The 21,283-nt window shown below is 44.0% G+C and overlaps 1 protein-coding gene across 2 annotated transcripts in view; it reads left to right on the top strand.

The window, feature by feature from the left end:
• The window catches only part of SCRN1 (secernin 1), a 35,829-nt gene that overhangs the window by 1,049 nt on the left and 13,497 nt on the right, over positions 1-21,283 (top strand). For both annotated transcript variants that reach the window (XM_066585795.1, XM_066585796.1), the window contains exons 2-6: positions 7,988-8,147; positions 10,767-10,948; positions 14,242-14,438; positions 16,801-16,992; positions 19,076-19,241. In XM_066585795.1, coding sequence (XP_066441892.1) covers positions 7,989-8,147; positions 10,767-10,948; positions 14,242-14,438; positions 16,801-16,992; positions 19,076-19,241 — 896 coding nt within the window. In that variant the 5' untranslated portion in view covers position 7,988. The remainder of the gene's footprint in view (positions 1-7,987; positions 8,148-10,766; positions 10,949-14,241; positions 14,439-16,800; positions 16,993-19,075; positions 19,242-21,283) is intronic.

The raw sequence follows: 21,283 nt of genomic DNA, 5'->3' as shown, positions 1-21,283 counted from the left end.
ATATCGGGCCAAGTTTCACGGCCCGATATCATGCTCAGACGTGTAAAAGTAGCCTAAGGCTGGGGTCACACAGGGCGGATGTGCCGCAGAAATTCCGTCCGTAATTTCACTGCTGCAAATCCGCCTGAGACCGCTAATCCTGCTATTAGCCAGCCATGTGGACGCGATTTGTCAAAAATCTCGTCCACACGGGACGGCCAATCTGTTGAGGCACAGCCTGCGCTGCGGTGCGGATTCCCCGGCCTCAGCATGTCTATTTTTTTTTTTACCGTTGCGGCCGCATTCCTCTCTACGGAGGAGCCCGCCACAACAGAAGAGCATACGGCCAAGCCGCTGCAAAGTACCGCAGGTTTTGAAGCAGTGCTTTCCCGGTGGAAATCTCGCATTTTTTCGCTGCAGCAAAACCGTGAGATTTCTGCCGGGAATGCGTCCCGTGTGACCCCAGCCTTAGGCCTCATGTCCACGAGCGGGTAGGATTCCGCATGCAGGAGCTCGCAGTGGAATCCGGACCTGCCGGCAGCGGCGTCCGTGCGTACCTAGCATCTTTTTTTTTTAACTGCGGCTGATCCGCGCGGCTCACCGTGGGATATCCGCAATACAGGTTTTTGTTTTTTAATCTCTTCCCACGGAATCCGCAGCCCGTCCGCTTTGTGAACAGCGGACGGGCCACGGGTTGGACAGCTTCTGTTGACTTCAATGGAAGCTGTCTGTGTGGGAACCGCAGTAAAATAGAGTATGCTTCGATTTTACATCCCCGAGTGTAAACCGCAACTGGTTTCCACTCGTGTGCACGAAGGGTAATTTTTCCGTAGCATGCTATGCTGCGGAATCCGGACTAGAATGCCCTCTCCGGATTCCGCAGCAGAAATGCGCCCGTGTGCATGAGGCCTAAGTCTGCATTCACCATCGTCCTTTGTGACCTGGAATGGAGAGTCAGCACCGTAAGCGCCCGTTCACACCTGCGTTCGGGGTTTTCATATCTCTGTTCTGTTTTTGGAGCAGAGAAAGAATTAGAATGAAAACAAATCTTTCTCTGTTTTTTCCTGTTGATTTCAGTGGTTTTTCAGAAATGTGGAACCTTAAGGGACCTTTTGCGCAGGACGAAATATTCCACAACAACATTGCAGAATTTTCAGCACCTAAAGCCGCAGTTAGCAGTGCGCAATTCAGGGACGGCATATTCCATCATGTGTGAAAGGTCCCTAAAGTGCAGGTACTGTTTAAGGATTCATCACACGACCGAGATTTTGGCGTGTATTACGCATATGATGCGCGGACGCGTGATACACGGTAAATGGAGTCAAAGAAAATGCTTGGATTTTAATTGATCTGTTCACATTAGCGTGCTGATACGTGCGTGAACAAGATTGCAGCGTGCTCTATATTACCGCGTATCACGCAGCGAGAGCCGTATACCTTTGCGTGAGTGGCGAGAAAGATAGGGCAAGTATAATTGCTGCTAGCACTACGTCCACAGTCTGAAGCTGAGCTATAAAGAGCTGTTTGATAGGGGCATATTTTAGCTGTACTTGCCTGTGACATGACGAGAACATTATGGTCTCAGTGTGCCTTGCCGACCTTCGGCACTTACAATACTGCTAATGTCCCAGTCACTGGGTTCGGCAGATATAGGTAGACAGGTCCATGTTAGGTCGTATACTAGTAATCATTAGGAAATTATAGTACCAGTGTTTCTGGTGGCTCAATGCGCAACACAGCTCTGCTACATGCACGACACACACACACAAACAGCTCTGCTACATGCACATCACACACAGCTCTGCTACGTTGCTTTCGCATATGAGCTGCACGCGATTTAGGAACGTCAGCTGCTCGCTGAAGGAGACATGTTATCTTGTTGCTGTTGCATATAAGCTGCAAGTGATTTACAAAACTCAGCTTGCTGAGGAGACATGTTCGCTTGTAGCTTTCACATATCAGCTGCACGAGTTTTACAAATTTCAGCTGGTGGCTGAGGTGATATCATGGCTTGTCGCTGTATCATGTAAACTGCATTAGTGTGGGATGTAGTCTACCCATAATCGCTCATTCAGAGCACAAGGAGGATAAAGGACCTGCAATGACGTCACCATCTTGTGATCAGGGGGTGGAGCTAAGAGCCGGTAACTGATTGCATGATGGTGACATTATCACAGGTGCTGTCTGGCTCTGCATGTAACTCACACAGCACACACGGACTGATAGACAAGTGGTCGTTAGCACTTTGACTGGATGTCGCTGATTGCCACTGTTGTCTCACCTCTGCTATGCGTCTGCACCCGATCCCTGGACTTAGCAGATCACACCCGTGGTGTGCTGAGTCCTGCTATTCCACAGGTAATTCACATGGCCAATCCTCCTCTGTGGTCTGAAATTGTTCAGCAGATAAAAGTGCAAAATTCAGAGTCACGTTGTGGAATGCTTATTAACACATATTGAATATAAACATCAAAGTTTACACTCTTCAGTTGAATCCTCCTTTTTTTCGCTATATAACCCCCGCCTAGACGCGTTTTAAGTGTAAATGCATGCAGCGGCTGAACGATGAGCCATTCAGTGTAAACAGCAGTCGTTCTGTATTGAACGACTGTCTACTTGCTGTGAATGGACTTGGGCGCGGGGGGGGGGGGGGGGGGGGAACGCTCCTCGGCCCGCTTTGCTTCCGTTCCAGTAGCGCTGTGCATGATGCCAGCGATACTCGCTTCTGTGTAACAGCATAGTAGCGAGCCTTACCGTGCCGAGTGTTGGGCATTGTTTGCCCAACAGCTCGTTTCGTCTAAATTGGGCATAAATCTTTTCCTCATTAACCATAGTCTCTCCATTTCTAGAGCATCTATTTATTCTCTCCCTGTTTAACCCAAAGACTCGTAATGTATTTGTATAAATTCAACTAATTGTAGTTTTAAACTATGGGCATATTTGTCGTTTTATACTAAATCTTATATAAAATGATGAAATTAAATACAGAAACGTATAAATAATAAAAAATAATCCTTATGATATTTAGAACATATTAAGTATAGGTTGTCACAGATGGGAAAGGGTGGATCCCGACTGATCCCACCTCTAAAAAAAGTAAAAAATAAATCTTGGTATTTGTATAGCGCCAACTTATTCCGCAGCGATATAATTATTACTTGTAATTATTACCCCCCACCAAGCTGGGTTCTCATTTTACAGACCTCGAAAGGATGAGTCAAACCTTGAGCCGGCTACCTGAATCATGCAGGGATTGAACTTGCAACCTTCAGGTTGTAGACGAGAGTTTACACTCTGCACCACACAAGGCTCATCACTGATTTATCACAGATCGACTGTTCCGAGCATCTCGCCGCTATGACCATGTGTCACATCAGAGCCTCGATCGATCACTCTCGTGAGATTGTGAGTGTGGAGTCGCCAAATTTGTAACCTGCTTTCACGGGGTCCTGCCACATGCAGACCGAAAGCACAAATCACCCCCTGATCCGGCCTAATGCACTCCAGCGCTCTACAATGCCGCTCGCATACGTACGCTTCAGGAAAGTTGGGGGACAGACTATGAATTCTCAACTCAATCTTCGGCGTTCATGGTTTGTTTTAAAAGGGACAAGGCTTAACTAATAAATTGCAGATTTATTCTAAAAAAAATAAACTGTGTAGATACATGTATATATACGGGATTATAAGGGTATACAGGTGTACACAAGACAGTATTTTAAAATAAAACAAGTAGAAAAATAAACGAAAGCTCCAGATTTAGGATTTTGATCTGTATGGAGCTGCTGAAGCAATGGGAAATATCTTAAGGTCTGCCAACAGGGATCTGTGGAGTCCTGAAATATAAAGGATCCCTCAGAACACACCCCGCCCCCTCTGATGTCATTCAGGATTTTGGGGTGGGGGCATACGTCCCCTGTGGAAAAATCATAATTCCCCATTTTGGCCATATCTCGGCGGGAGGCCCTCCGATCGGGAATATAGGCCCGGCATATTTCTGGTCATGATTTTATCTATTCCACAACATCAAGCATGACACGGTACGCAGATACATCGTTCAGGGGTGATACTGAGCTCGTCTTGCAACATGGGTAGATGCATTTTATTCAGCTGGCCCGCCTGATTCCAAAAACATAACTTATTGGAATAGGACTTTGACACGACTAATAACCCTTATTAAAAGATACTTTTAGCCCTCTAGGGCCCTGAGATTGAAATCCATAAATTAATCGAGATTCTGCTCTAGATATCTTTGCGAGAAAGTCACCCCCACCCCTCAGGATTTTTGGAAGTACAGAACCTAGCTTGCCCCCTTTAAACAAATTCCGATGCTTGTTACTAATGGGTCTGGTCCTTTTTTGTAATGTGTATTCAATAGTGAAACTAATTTTTTCATGTATCTTCCTTCACCTCAGAGCCTGTCTATTGATTTCCATCTTTCCAGAAAAAAAAGAACTCCTATCTAGTCCCCTAACTTTATATAATGATGTCATCGGGACAACTACTGGATAATCCCTTCCTAAGAATTGTTGAGTTAAAGCAGCTTCTTCATGCACACTTCTTCCCTAGTACAGTTGCGCCTTTGGCATCTACATTGGGAAAATATCATCTGCCAAGTTGGTTGCTGGGAGTATCAACTACAGTATTTAATATAAATCCATTTCTTGCAGTAGGTTTACAGAATGTATTACACTCTAACTTCTTATCAACCACCTAGGTCTATTAATCCAGGCATTCCACTCTGTTCTTCCCCAATATTAGCTGAAAAATATAAATGATAATTATGGGTATTAATTAGAGATGAGCGAGCGTACTCGGAAAAGCACTACTCGCTCGAGTAATTTGCTTTATCCGAGTATCGCTGTGCTCGTCCCTGAAGATTCGGGTGCCGCTGCGGCTGACAGGTGAGTCGCAGCGGGGAGCAGGGGAGAGCGGGCGGGAGAGAGGGAGAGAAAGATCTCCCCTCCGTTTCTCCCCGCTCTCCCCTGCAGCTCCCCGCTCCGTGCCGACACCCGAATCTTTAGACCCGAGCACAGCGGTACTCAGATAAAGCAAATTACTCGAGCGAGTAGTGCTTTTCCGAGTACGCTCGCTCATCCCTAGTATTAATTATATTAAAAAAAAATCCAACCTAAGAACCACCTCATATAAATATCAGGTCATCTGTATACCTACACGACAGTACCAGGTCCGCGCCCAACTCACAGGGAATATGCAAATATTTGCAGTAGGTCATAAACAAATTTGCATAGTTGGGCGTAATCCTGGTACCCATAGCGATACCAGACTGCTAGAGATAAAAGGTGGGTCCAAAATCAAAATATCTATGGGTTAATATGAAATTAATCCTTTCCAAAGTACATTCGACTTGTTTCTGCATCATCTCTTGACTGGACTCCGATTGGAATCTGACAGCATCCAGCCCTTTTAGATGATTGATGAGTGTTAGTTTATTACATACATCCAATGTAACTAGAGAACAGTCTACCTCCGTATTATCAAGTTAATATGAAGATATTCGTTTGACAAATGGTTGGAGGAATTTGTTTAAATACTGGGATAAATTGGACATCAGTGAGCCAATCCCAGAGATAATTGGTCTCCAAGGGGATTAATTGGGTCCTTATGAATCTTTGTGATCTATAGCCTCTCTGGTGTACCCAAAATAAAATTAAGTTCTTGTTCTTCCATTAGACTTTTCAATAACTTGACTTCAGTGGTCTATTGTGGCGCTCAATACGCACCAACATAGGACATGCTGTATATTTTTTCATGTGACTGTAAGTCTTGCAAAAAGTGCGCTCGTCTGCCAAATCCCCATCAATTTACTTTGGGGTATTCATATTATATTACACTATGCATATACGCCTGTGTGAATGAGCTCTAAGGCACGTGAATGCACCCTAATAAAAGAAGGGGCCTCTGGTCCAAGGGGTCAAAAAATGTAGACTATCAATGTGCCACTGTATGATACGTATACACTGTGTTTCCCTGATAATAAGCCCTACCCCAATAATAAGTCCTACCTGATTTTCACGTGGGGGGGAATATAAGCCTTCCCCTAAAAACAAGCACTAGCTAGGCTACATGTAAAATAAAAAAATAAATAAATACTCACCTAGCAGCCAGCGCTCAGGTTCTGGGCTGTGGCGCTGCTGCAGGCTGCCTTGTTCTCCTTCACGCAGACAAAGAGGTTCTTCCTGGTAGCGGGGCTTGAATACCTCGCTTCCAGCAAGCTGCTGCTCTGATTGGATAATCCAGTGCCGCATCAGCCAATGAAAGCCGGCGCTGGATTAACCAATCACAGCCATTCAATGATATCATTGGTTAATCGAGCACTGACTTTCACTGGCTGACGTGGGACTCGGTTAATCCATCAGAGCATTAGCTTGCTGGAGGTGGGGTATTCAAGCCCAGGAAGAACTGCTCTGTTGGCGTGAAGGAGGACACGGAAGCCTGCAGCAGCGCCGCAGCCCACCGCGAGGGATCCAAACGCTGGCTGTTAGGTAAGTATCATTAGACACCCCCCAAAAATAGACACTGTGCTTCTTTTGAGGCAAAAATTAATATAAGACAGTGTCTTATTTTCGGGGAAACGCAGTATGACACTGTATTAGAGAGATACTTTCCCCTATAATCAACCCCTCTACAAAAAAAATACCATTTGTAATTGTGTCCATTGGAACACGGATTGATTTTTTAAAAATTTGTGCTGCATTCATACTCAACCCTAAAACAAATTGCGTCTATGAAATTTGATGAGCGGAGTGATAGGGTGCTCAGCATCTATCTACATTCTCCTCTGCACCCCTTCCTTCCCTCTGCTGCACACTGGCTTATTGTTACACTGACAGGCGGCCCTGTGTCTACTGCGCCTCGTTCCTTTGCCCTTTCCATGAATACATGCCATTTGCTACTTTATGTTACTTTAATACCCCCAGAATGTAAACTATGTATACGGGAATCCCACCTACTGTCAGCACTCACCATGCATTTTTTAGCAGACTTATACATTTTTTTGCAGGTAACATTTAATGGCTGTAGCCGCTGATATCCAAAGTTTAATTAGTTTCACGCATCTCCTTGTATATTGCACATGCATTTGCGCACTCCCCATGGAGTCCTGCGGGGACCTTTGGTGCACAAATGCGCAGAAAAATAGAGCATGTTCCTTTTTTTTTTTTGCGCAACGGAAATGTGTGCACAAATATACGGAAATGTCAATGAACCCATTGAAATCAATGGGTTCTATTCTCTGTGTATTGCTTGCATGAAAAAAACGCACCAAAAACCGTACTGGCAAAGCTGCATGTGTTAAACTTGGGTTCCTGCTGACAATCGCCACCGGCACAATCGCCGTAGGGCAGGCGCAACCACCATAAGCCATAAAGGTATGCAGTCAGCAGTTCCTGTTGAGGTTCTTACTACAACCACAACAACACCGCAGCAGAAATGCGTGCAGTTTTCGGAGTGACTCCCCCCGCCACTTACAACTGCCCCATGTGAATAAAGACTTATAGAAGAATAGGTCTGTAAGGCTATGGGCACATAGTCTTACCTTTGGTGCGTGTGCTGTCCGTGTAAGTCTATGGATAGCACACAGCTACACTATATCCTATGAGGCTATACTTATGAGTGGTTTTTCGTACAGACCAATGGTCCGCATGAAAAAACTCAAGGCATGCCCTATTCCTGCTTATTTCCACAGACAAGAGTAGAGCATTTTTCAATGTACGGGGTTCTTATATGTATCGGACAGCATATACCGGTAGATGGGTGTCCGTGTGCTGCTCGATGTGAGTTTGGGCACAACTCCTAGTTCCTGTTCTTGCTGTTATAAAGTACTTGAAGATGCCCTGTTCAAGGGGAGATAGTGGATGCGAGGTTATGGGTGAGGGTACAGCCTCACATACTGGAATCAATCCTACGTGGATTTTGCCACAAATTCGATTTGCTCTTACATAGTACATTTTGACTATTGTTCCCATTTGTTTGTTTTTTCCTATAGGATGACTGGTGCACCCCCAAGCTACTGTTTTGTTGCGCTCCCACCCCGAACTACAAATGGTCATATTTTGTTTGGGAAGAACTCAGCACGCCCCAGAGATGAAGTTCAAGAGGTTCTGTATATACCGCCCAGAAGTCATGAGGCTGAAAGCAAAGTCCAGGTTTGTTTTTAAGACTGAATTTACAACTTTAGGTATCTCTACCTGGTAGGACTGTCAGGCGCATAAGCACCCAATAGCTGTTCCAACTACTGTTGCTCCTGTGCTTTCACACAGAAGGGGTAGTTGTTCAGAGAATGGAAGGCGAGCAGACTGGAGGTCTTATCTGGCCACCCGCCTACACTCACTACAAACAGGCAGTCTCTCAGAGATTGAGCGAGAAATTGCTCAGTAGTCGTTCCATTTCAGCTCACTGAAACGAAACAACTAGTGACTACTGAACGACTTATTGCTTAGTGCTATGTAAGGTGCTGTGTGTTCATGGGCTGACAGATGCTCATAATCACTTGCACTATCAGCCTATGTGAAGGTACCTGTAGAGGCCATTATGTCTCATTTTTATTTGCATGTCTCACCATTAAGTTACACGGTGCACAATTAGACATTTGCAGCTAACTGACTACAGTTCTTGTGTGACGTGATGCTAGTACCTCTCCAGCGGCACATTTAGTGAAGGCAGCTGTGAGGACAACAACACAGGATCAATGGGAAGAAGACAGTCCAGGACATCCTGCTGCTTGCAGTAGCAATGTATTAGTACTTTGCATACACTTTACAGGTATGTTCACATGTGGCAGATTCAGGGCGCATATTCCACAGAAAATAATCTGCACCAAAATCTTCACCATTTGGTGTGGATTCTGATGCAGATTCGCAGAACGCTCATCTCTTGAATTGGAGGTGTGAAATCTACTGCTGATTTGCGTCAAAATCTACACCATATCATGGGATTCCGATGGGTTGCCACAGCAGCCAGGGGCCCGTTGAAGGCTCACAGACCTTCCATATATTTCATCCTATTAAGCCCTGCCACTGCTAAAAGTACAATATACTGCAAAACAGAAATATTACAGTATATTGTGATGGCAAGTTGGAAAACAAAAGTTTCAGTATTAACAAAAGTATCTCAAAATCTCAGCCCCCCCTACCTTTTCCAGTGTACGTTAAAAAAAAAAACAAACAAAAAAAACCCTAGAACATAATTAGTACTGTTGCGTCCGTAAAAGTCTTAACTATTAAAATATTGCATAATTTATCCCACACGGTGAATGTTGTTTAAAAAGAAAAATTAATCAACCTACAATGACAGAATTGTGTCTTTGAGCACCCTTTTATCCCCCCAAAAAATGAATTAACAGTGATAAAAAATTTGTAGGTACTCAAAATTCATAGCAATAAAAACTGCAGCTCAATTAATAAAAAACAATCCCAATCAGTGGAAAACTTTAAAAAAAATTATAGGTTTCAGAATATGGCGACAGAATTTTTTTCTTTTTTTTAAAGTATTTGTAAAAAATTTTTTATAAGTAGTAAAACGTTAAAAAAAATTATATCATTTTGGTTTTGCTGTAATCGTACTGACCTGCAGAATTTTGAATATTTTTATCACACTGTACATGCTGTGAACCCAAAAAGCAATGGTCAAATTGCATTTATTTTCTACTTCAGCCATGAGCTGGCTCAGTGGTTAGCACTGTTGGATTGCAGCACTAGGGTCCTGAGTTCAAAATCCCACTAAGGATAAGATCTGCCTGATGTTTTTATGTTCTCCCCGTATTTATATGGGTTTCCTCTGGGTACTTCAGTTTTCCCCCCACACCCCAAAAACGTACTAATAGGGAACTTAGACTGTTAGGCCCAATGGGGACATCAAGTGATGTGCAGCACTGGGGAATAAGTATGCGCTATATAGATTTGTTAGAGTTGTGTGGCACAGAGTGTTAAGGCAGCAGAAATGCACCCCTAACCTCTAGCTCATGACCTGAAGCTTGTGGGTTCAGGTGGCCGACTCAAGGTCGACTTAGCCTTCCATCCTTCTGAGGTCAGTAAAAAAGGTACCCAGCTTGCTGTGGGGTAAAAGATGACTGGGGAAGGCAATGGCAAACCACCCCACGAAAACAGTCTGCTGAGAAAAACATCATAATGTGACATCACCCGAGGAGTCAGTCATGACTCGGTGCTTACACTAGGGGACTTTACCTGTGTAAGCACCTAGGGACTAAATGTGTAAAATAAATTTTTCAGCCAACTTAAAGATTTTTATAAGTTTATACAATACATTTATATGCTACCATTGAAAAATACAAGTTGTTCCACAAAATGCATCCCCTCATATGACTATGTCAACATAAGAATGAATAGATTAGGATTAGAGATCAGCGAACGTACTCGTTTAGGGCGGTTTTGCACTCGAGCACCGCTTTTTCCGAGTAACCGACTACTCGGGCGAAAAGATTCGGGGGGTGCCGGGGGTGAGCGGGAGCTACCAAGTATTGCATTATGCAGTTTTCCTCAGCAGTATTCCCTGAAGAAGCAGCGATACACATAGAGATTCACATACAGCAGAATACAACTAAATATTAGTGTAGGTTTTTATTTGGATGTTCTCTCCTCTTTTTATTCACTTGTTGCTTTGTTTATATATTTAAAGATTCTTTTAGGAAACTCTTTAGTCATGAATGACCTCTGTAGGATCGAACAAACTGAGGTTAAATGATATCACAGTATGGATTGTTATCTTACATATGATCTCGGTAGTAACCTATTTCTATGGTCCTCCAGTGTACATATCTTGCCGTTGACCAAGTTGCCAAGACTCATGCTGTGATACTTAGTAAACCAGCCTGGATGTGGGGAGCCGAGATGGGAGCCAATGAGCATGGAGTTTGCATCGGTAACGTGGATGTCATTACAAAGCAAGCTGCTGATGATGCCCCCCTATTACTGGGGGCAGATCTCGTCAGGTTAGTGGTTTGATCATCATTTCTTATTGCTTGTTCTAAAGAAAATTATTTTTGAAGCTTTTTTTTGTTCTATAAAGATTAACATTAAAAAGCACTATTTCAATTCCCAACAGGCGAAACTGTATAGAATCATTTCAGTCGTTGCATGCAGTGAAGCCTGTATTGTAACCGCACGCCCACACACGTAAGGTTCTCAGTTGGAGTCTAAGAAATACTAAAAGGTAGACATAGATCCTCCGAGGCAACAGCAACATTTCCACGGCAACAGAGTTAATAAATATTGGTGCGACATTTATGTTTAAACTGTTTTATTAGGTAACATAGTCATACAATGTATGGTGCAAAGATTTATCTTGCTACGCACAAATACAACGCCCGTATATAGTGAATACAGCCCATTGGGTATCCATATGTGATAAGATATCAGACAAGTAATTGTGAGCTGTCTAAAACTGAAAACTTATGAGGAAGCCCTTAAGGATTCCCTGTTTGCTCATATAATAGATATAAACACAAACCTCGTATCCATAGCAACTGCAATCTTATGTTTGCCAGTATAACATTAAAAAATATGACCTTTAACCCTTTCCAATCCACTGTCTGACTTCTTCCTACATTCTGATTGAAGCTTGTACGGCTCTAATGTCAGAAGACATCCGACAGGGTATTCTTACCGTCTATTGCCAGCCACTCTGCTGTCGGAGCCTCTCTGGCACACACACACTGGCTTTTGCCAGCAGATGGCACCGTTGTATAAGAGCAAAAAGAAAAAGCCTTTTAGGAAACCCTGAATCCAAAGTTGGATTGGAAAGGATTAATAAACATTGGGTAATAATCAATCTCCTAGGGCTAATGCCCAAAGGTGGATTTCTGCTGCGTGAAAGAAAATGCGGCATGTCCTATTTATACGGGCAGCCGACTTGCATTGTAGTCAATGGAAGCTGGCTGTAACGCTATACTTCCGCTGTGCTACAGCAGAAGTATCGCATAAATACGCGCCCTGCCGGTCGTGTCATCTGACACTCCCGGCGCGTCGTGCGATGTACTGCGGATGCGCGCCAGCCCTCCATGTGAGATGCGTACACCGGATCCGGAGTGGTAAGTATGGTGGTTTTGGGAGGCACCGTGGCGGACTCCACCTCGATATTCCGCTGGCGGAGTCCGTCACAGCCATGGGCATGAGGCCTTAATAATGTAAAAATGGAAGAAATAATAGACTTAAAGAGAGAGAGAAGTAAGAAAGAAAAAGAGAAAAAGGGGGGGGGGGGAGAGGAAAGATGGAGGTGAAAGGTTTCAGAGAAAGGGGTAGAAAAGAAGAGGTGAGGGGATAAAATGTATTCTGTCTGGTGGCGCTTTGGTTCGACATTTAGAGCTCATCAAAAAAGTCCCGTGTAGCAGGAGAAAGCAGTTAGATTTATTTTCACTTTGCCCTTAAATAGCCTGTCTCATCCATGACATGATGTGGCTTTTCACTAGGTCATCAATGTCGGATTGTCGCAGTCTAACTGCTGTAACCCCCGCTGATCACAAGTGAGTTGCAGTGGCACTAGGCATTCCCCACGTGGTTACATGTACGGAGCAGAGCTGTCAGGAGATGAAGCGGCGCAGCGTTTTCAGCAGCTTTCCATGGTGGGGGTTGCAGCAGTTCGATTGCCAGAAACTTAAAAGTAAAAAACGCAGTATTGCGCGTGCAATTGTGTATTTACTACGTTTTTTACGCACTCCATTTATTTCAATGGGTGATTTAGGCGTGAAATACGCACTAAAGTGCTGAAAATAGGAAATGCTGCATGTGATTTTGCATTGCGTAAAATACGCGTCGCAAAAACGCTAGCGTGAGAGGCCTGATTGAAATACATGAAGGTTTAGTGCTGCGTAATTCGTGCATGCAAAATATGCAGCAAAAAGTCGCTCGTGTGAGAGTGGCCTAAGATATCATTCTATATCACAAATCTCTTTGACAACCCTTGTAAGCTGGTTTCACATGGCCTAGAAACTCGCGTGAGATTTATGCATCGTGAGACACACAAATCTCGCATGAACATGAACCCCATTCTTCTGAATAGAGTCACATGTATGAGTGATGTTTTCCCGCACTGCATCGTGGTGTGGGGACAAAAAATCGCTGTCTGTCCTATCTTTTTGTGTTCCTCGGAATGCATCGCCCATTATTTTCAACACGACAGTAAAACTTAACGCATGGTATGCGATGCAAGGTTTGCCATCGAAAACAATGGGAAACATTTGCCGATCTTCTAATGCAGACGTGTGTAGGTAGCCTTAAAGGGGTTGTCCCGCGAAAGCAAGTGGGGTTATACACTTTTGTATGGCCATATTAATGCACTTTGTAATATACATCGTGCATTAAATATTGGCCATACAGAAGTTATACACTTACCCCCTCCGGTGTTGGCGTCCCTGCCTCCATGGCGCCGACAAAAGCCTTAGACGCGCTTGCGCAGTCTGCTCTTCTGTTCTGTTGAATGGGGCCGCTCCCCCAAAGCCAAACTTTTGACTTCGATGGCTGCCCCTGTTTTTATTTCTTTGGCTCCAAGTCCAACTCCAAGGTTATCATTAGTAGATGTGCAGGGGTCTTCGGCCCAGGACCCCCACTGATCACGGTTGTGTCGGCCAGAGCACTCTTGATTGAGCTCATTTCTCCAGGAAGCAGACAGCTCAGTTCCCGTTGCAGTGGCCAGGCTCGGCATTAAAGGCCATTCGCATCGGTCCAGTGAGTTACAGAATGGTGGGGATTCCAGGCAACAGACTCCCTCTGATCTACTATTGATGACCCATTCTGACAATAGACCATCAATAGTTTACAACTGAAGAACCCCGGAAATCTATTGTGTCCACTAGGCTATTCTTTTTGGCTCAAAACAACAGAAACAAACAGAGACCTGACCAAACGGAGACCTATTGATTTCTGTTTCGGCAGATGTCATTAATGGCAAAGATAGTTTCCATTCAGACGCTGGAATGGAAAGCGTGGCGCGCCTATGGACAGGATCGATAATGAGATGTGTGGCAATGAATGATACCCAAAAACTCCTGATATTATGTAACAATCTGGACCGTATTCCCCAGTAGGCAGCTCAATATTAAGAGTTATGGCCCCCACTATCCTGCAAAGTCCTGGTGATGTACATTTGAACAGTCATCTCTCCTAATAGAAATCTCCAACGGTTGGAATACTTCTAAGAGACCTGTACATTTCAGTAGGGTGAGAGTGCATTGAAGTGCCTTTCATGTTTTTACAGCTTTCCATTGACCTTTGGTCTTTGTTCTTCCAGACTTGGTCTTGAACGGGGAACAAGCGCCAAAGAATCTCTTGATATAATCACCTCCTTGTTAGAGGTGTATGGACAAGGAGGGAGCAGTTTCCAGGCGGACAATCAGAGTTTCCATGGTGCCTTCCTGATATTGGATAGGGTAGAGGCATGGATCCTGGAGACGGTGGGCCAATTCTGGGCTGCTGAAAAAATCACAGGTGAGTGCTGAACGGGATGGTACCTGGCAGGTTACTGAATTGCCAGATTATAAATACAATCTCTATTAAAATGTGACCCCAGACTGGATTTCGGCTACTTTTTACTTGCAAGCTCAATAGGCATTGTCATGTGGACTATGTACATTGCCTTCTAGCCCATGTCCAGAGCAGCTTTATGTGTAAGTAAACAGACAATTCTTGTTTTTCATCCTATAGATACTTTTCGAATAGAAATAAAGTTAGAGAATCCCTTTTTAAAACTTTAGATCAGCTAGCTAGTGATGATTGGCTTTAAAGTTTGATGGCAACCGATTGCCTATAGGATTACATATATGGTTTATATACACCTATGTGTAGGCGGCTGGTTCAGCGGACATTTTTAAAATGATTGTCCACCCATGACCTGCAGGTCCCGAGTTGGACAATTATATATCCATATCTACTTATTTGAAGAGGTAACCTGGTGAGAATTAATTAGGGCTCAGTCAGACGGGTGATTTTATGTGCGCAGAACGCAAACTCACAAGAATTTGCGTGACCGAAGTGGCCGTCACGCTGAAAAAAATGCATTTGGCTGCGTTTATGCGCTGCCCGCTGTCACAGCCACAGCAGGGGATTCCTTGGATGTGAAACCCTGGATGTGACAGCATCCAGGGGTTTTATCTCTGGTCAACGGGCCTGCGGCATCAGCAGCGGCCTCATTGATATACAGAGAAGATCGTGATCTGGCAGAAGATTTCTTCATTTCACAGCATTGTCACAGTCTCCAGTGACAAGGGCACTCCCCGTAGAGATGAAGAAATTCTCTGCCACAGCTGTGGCAGAGGACTGCAATGCTATCCCATTGAATTCAATGGAGCTGGGGGTACAGCCGGCTCCATTGAAGCCCTGTAGTGATTTTTGGGGAAGGGCTTTAAATATAAGCCCTTCCCTGAAAAATCATCCCTAAAATGTGTAAAAAATAAAAAAATGTATATACTCCCGTCTCTGCAGCTGCCGGGGCTCAGGTGCATCCAGCCGGATCTTCTTCCTGAACTGCTCTGGATTGCTTTCAGCAGGCGGTAATTAAAAAACCCCGCCTGCTGAAAGGGCTGCCTCTGATTGGCTGAGCACTGTGACCAATCAGAGGCAACTGTCATTTAATAGCTGAGTGCTGCCTCTGATTGGTCACAGTGCTCAGCCAATCAGAGGCAGACCTTTCCTCGTACACTGAAAGCACTTCAGAGAAGTGTGGGTGGAAGACCCGGCTGTATGCAGCCTATGTCCGGGATGTCACAGACTCCATTGCTTGAACTCTGAAGTCTGTAATTGGCAGAAGCAGTCTGTGACGTTCTGTAGAATTGTTGGGGAAAACCAGTGCTGTGGGGAACTGGGAGAGGCAAGTATAGCATATTAAATTATTTTTTAACACATGGAGAGCATGAATTTAAAAAAAAAACTTGGCATATGCTGCACCACCACTCTAATCAAAATCCTCCTTGCTACACTTTTTTAGCTCTGAGAATAGGGCCATCAGGGTCCCCTGTTCTGGCAGTCGGTGGGGATACCAGTAGTTGGAACCCCATCAATCTAGAATTGATCACCTTTATCCAGTGGATACTTAAAACAACATACAGCAGCACAGAAGTCCGTCCAACTAAGGGCTCCTGCACACTTGCGTTTTTCTTGCACGTTTTTTTCACGCGATTATCAATGGGACTTTTTATGTTAAAAACGCTTTGCACAAAAATTACAAAGCACAAACTTGCGATGCGTTTTTAACATTAAAAAGTCCCATTGACAATCACGTGAAAAAAAGCAGCGATATCGTGTGAAAAAAACGATCAAGAATTCATGAATAGGTGAGTGCTGCCTCTGATTGGCTGAGTGCAGGGACCAATCACAGACAGCTCTCAGCTGTCATTCAATAGCTGAGAGCTGCCTCTGATTGGTTACAGTGCTCAGCAAATCAGAAGCAAGCCATTCAGCAGGCGGGGATTTTAAATCCCCGCCTGCTGAATACTACTGAGTGCAGGGAGAAGAGTCGGCTGAGCCCCGGCAGCTTCAGAGAGGTGAGTATAGATTTATTTTTACACATTTTTGGGTTGATTTTCAGGGAAGAGCTTGCCAGCAGCCCATTGCTTTCAATGGAGCCGGCTGTATTGCCGGCTCTGTTGAATTCAATGGGAGAACATTGCGCTGTGGCAGAGGATTGCGATCTTCACTACATGTTCTCAATGGGGGCAGCACTGCTGCTGCTGCTGCCTGCCCCATTGACCACAGGTGAAACCCCTGTATGCAAAAAGAGTTGTAGGATAGGTTGGATGCTGTTTGTACTTTCAAGCATGTAACGTCTTCCTTGCTTTAATTTCTCCCAATATAGATGGTATACGATGTATCTGTAATCATTTATCAATAAAGACACATATAGATCTGGAGCACCCGAGGCTTCGCAGTCACGCACAAGACCAGGGCTGGTGGAATGGAGACGAAGAGTTTAATTTCTCACAAGTATGTTCAGAACACAAGGATGGAGATGATTGTTTGGTGGAAGAGGTTCTGGTAAATCGGGAAGGTAAGCAATCTCTGTGTGCTTGTTCTGTGATTCATAACTTATCCATTTAGTTGTCAAATCTGTATGCATCTCGTAGGACGAAATATGGGTATGTCCAATCATCTGATACTTATGTTAGGCGATTAGAATTATTTTCGTAAAAAATGGCTGACCGTAATAAAAAAGCAAAAAAAGAAAACACATATACAATTGCATATAATTAAAGGGGTTTTCAGAGACTTTTCGTATTTATATGCTCTTGAAATGCAACATTATAAGTTAAACTTTGTCAAAATTTTGGGGTTTTTCGTGTGTTCTCTATATTTAGTATAAAAAATTCCAGAAATTCTGCCATTGCTTTTTGCATTTTGTTTTTAGAGCATTCGCCATGCGATAAAAATAACGAGATAACGTTCTTATCAGGATCAGCAAGATAACTACAATACCAAGTTTTATTTATTTATCTTTTTACTTATTTTGCACGATATAAACATGTTTTTAATAAATCTGCATCGCTGCATTCTAAGGGCTTATTCCGTTGTTCGTATATCGGCCGGGTTTTGGCCGATATACGCTGTCCCTCACTGCATGGGGAGGAGGTGTGCCAGAAGCAGTGCATTGAGCTTCCGCCCCTCCCCACCCCTTTCCACTATTTGCAATGGGAGGGGGCGGGGCAGAACGGCCCTCCCATTGCAAAAGTGGTGAGAGGTGGAGAGGGGGCGGGAGCTCAGTGCACTACGCCCGGCCCGCCACCTCCCCCTGCAGAGAGGGACGTAAAAATACCTGGCTGATATACGCACATCGAAATAAGCCCAAAGATTCATAACATTTTTACTGTGTGAGATTTTGTTTTTTGGGAGAAGAGTTCTAGTTTTAATTGGTACTATTTTGAGGTACATGTGACTTTTGGATTGCTTTTTATTACATTTTTTGGGAGGAAGAAAAAGGAAAATGGCAACATTATTTTTATGGCGTTTATCATGTGAGATAAATAACAAAATACTTTTATTGTTTGGATTGTTACAAGTGCAGTAATAACTATTATGTGTTGCTTTTTAAGCATTTTGGGGGCATTTTATCTATTTTAGGCTGGATTCACACGAATGTATATCGGCTCGGTTTTCATGCCGAGCCGATATATGTCGTCCTCATCTGCAGGGGGGGAGGATGGAAGAGCCAGGAGCAGGAACTGAGCTCCCGCCCCCTCTCTGCCTCCTCTCCACCCCTCTGCACTATTTGCAATGTGGAGAGGTGGGACGGGGGCGGGGTTAATTCGCGGGACTTAGCCCTGCCCCGTCCCGCCTCCTTTCATTGTAAATAGTGCAGAGGGGTGGAGAGGAGGCAGACAGGGGGCGGGAGCTCAGTTGGCATGGCAGTTGGGGGCCCTTCTGAAAGACCTGTCAGATTGCAATACTGTAGGAGTGATCAAAGTATCGTAAGTTCTTGTCCCCAGTCGGGACTAATAAAAAAATGTAAAAATTAGTTTTAAAAAGGTTTATTAATTATTAAAAAAATAAAAAGTAATAAAACTTAAAAAAAAATCACTTTGCCAGATTTTTAATAAAATAATGCAAATAATAAAAAACAAAAAAAACATATTTGGCATTGCTGTGTGCGTAAACCTCCGATTTGTCAAAGTTATGCATTATGCAACTTGGTCCACAAAAAAAAACCCCTCCGACTGCTACGTCGATTGTTAAATAAAAGAGTTATGATTTTTTAAAAGGGGGGGAGTAAGAACCGAAAATGGGGGGTAGGAAGGGCCGTTTCCTTAACGGGTTGAAACCCATTAGTGAGGTCAGTAAAAAGGCGTATTGTGGTCTCAAAAGGGTTAAATAAAACTGGAAATCTCTGTCCGTTTTGGTAGGTCAATGAGGAATGCCTTTTATCCAGATGATTGTGAGTTTGAGTGGCTCTCTGTATGAAACAATATATGTGCGTTGACAAAGCCTTCGCCAGTAGACTCCTAACTAAATTGTGTCCTTATTCGGTGCTGGCCTCTAGTATAGGACTACAGTAAAGCTAAATAAGATATGGACTGGATAAGACTTGGATCCTTTTATTAACCATAAACCATAATTTCTTTATCTTTGTGATCCATCAGAACTCATGACCATGGAATCAATGATACATGTTCTTCGTAATAAAAGTAGTGGAGTCTGTGTGGACACGGACACCTTCCTGACTACAGCGAGTGCAGTATCTGTCCTACCCAAGGATGAAGAATGTCCCTGCATTCACTTCCTCACGGGCACACCAGATCCATCGAGGTTGGTCACGTTCACTATCTAATATAGAGGCATATCGGGTATGACACCCTTGCTACTAATCTTTTTTTGTATCTGCTATGTGGGGAAAAAAAGGAAAAATTAGACATGAAAATATAAATGAAACAACGGAAAGCTTAAAAATGACACAAGTATTGTTCTAGATGCAGACAGTAGCATTTTATATTCTTAAAGGGAACCTTTTCACCATGTTTTTGCTACCTAATTTACCAATACCGCTGTACTAAGTGTCTAACAATTGTACTTCTGAAATCACGGTCCAAAGATTTCCCGCCAGATATGCTAATTAGGCAAGTTTGAGTCCACTCTGCCTGTCTGGACCGAATTGAGAGCTTCTCATATAACCACTCCCCTTCTGCTTGATTTGATAACGCTCATTGTGTACTGTGCCTGCCAAAAATCCCACGTCTGCACCCGGTGTTTGTGAGTTGTAGTGCAGGAGTAGCTGTGGATCTGGATGCATTTTGTGGATCTGTTGTGGATGTGTCGGTGGAGGAGGAAGCTTCTTGTCATGACCAAGTGCAGGTTTGGAGCCCCTTTTGCGACCAGTACGGGCCGATCACGTTGTCAGGGGGAAGCCATAGGTCAGTGCATAGGTAGTCTCATTTTCGGTACAACGGAGTAGATGGGTAGCGTAGTCAAGGTGAAGCCAGAGGTTGGTACACGGATAGTATCCGTTGCGATATAAAATGAGCAGGCGGGATGTGTAGTCAAGATGAAGCCAGAGGTCAGTACACGGATAGTATCGGTTGCGGTACAAAAGAAGCAGACAGGTAGCGTAGTCAGGGAAATGCCAGAGGTCGGTACATGAGTAGTTTTGGTTGTGGTACAAAGGAGCAGACGGGTAACGTAGTCAGGGTGAAGCCAAAGGTTGGTACACGGGTAGTACCGTTTGCGGTACAAAGGAGCAGACAGGTAGCGTAGTCAGAGGAAGCCAGGGTTCGGTACACAAGTCTATTTGATTGCAGTATGGAGGAGCAGGCAGGTGGTGGGGTTTAACTACAGGCTTAGGAGCACAATAATCACGCAAGAATGGGAGGTGCTAGACCAGGTTATATAAGGTGTGCAATCAAGGAAGCATTGTAGAACAATCAAGGAAACAGGGACAGCATAACAGCTAGGAACAAGAACAAAGGTTAGCATGGGAGCTGGTCAGAGGGCTGGATAGCTCAACAGGAAGAGCTGCCACCTGGAACAAAGAAGCTCCTGGATTTGAGCCCTGACACTTCTCTTTTGCATTAGATTCAAGAGTCATTGTGAACTCTTTGACATCATGTGCTATGCAACTGAAGCATTGTTCCCCACTGGCACATGTGCAATAAAAAGAGGAAGTCTGTGGGGAGGCACATCTATACCTGCGCTACCACTCACACACAAGGTGCAGGGACGGGATTTGCAGCTATATCAGTAGGAAGCAGGACATACTGCAGATTGAGCAGCCCAGGGGTGTGAGTTAGAAAGATGGAGAGCCTCTACATGATGCCGTTTGCCTTATTCGCATCCCTAGCAGGAAAAGTTATTTTCTGTGGTTTCAGATTACCGGAAAGGTACTGCACTATAAACACACTTTGCCAACATGTCCTTCACACTAAGTAAAGTGGTATTGGTAGTTTAGGTAGTAATAACATGGTGATGTGTTCCCTTTAATGGCCTAGCTGTTTGTTTCAGTCATTATTTCATAACCGTTGTGCATGATGTGTTCTGTCTCATTCATAAGAGACGATCAAGGGGAAAAAGAGAGCTGCGCTCATAAGGGTCGGTAACAAACGGTGGTGATCAACTTGCATTCATGATGGAAGGGGTATGGATGCCAGGGATATCCCCCTTCTAATTTACCCTTTCAGGTACAGAGAGGTGCAGGAGGAGTCCAACAAGATAATAATATATAAGATTTAATCCAAAAAAGTAAAGACAATGGTGCAACAGCATTAATATAGGTCATTCCATAAAGACTGACTCACCACAGGTTGTAAAGGGCACGGGGCATATCTGACGTCTGTTGGGCGCTGCTGGGAGATATCAAT

Source organism: Eleutherodactylus coqui, chromosome 12 (assembly GCF_035609145.1).
Source record: "Eleutherodactylus coqui strain aEleCoq1 chromosome 12, aEleCoq1.hap1, whole genome shotgun sequence".
Taxonomy (NCBI): Eukaryota; Metazoa; Chordata; class Amphibia; order Anura; family Eleutherodactylidae; genus Eleutherodactylus; species Eleutherodactylus coqui.
This window is presented reverse-complemented; position numbering and strand designations above follow the sequence as displayed.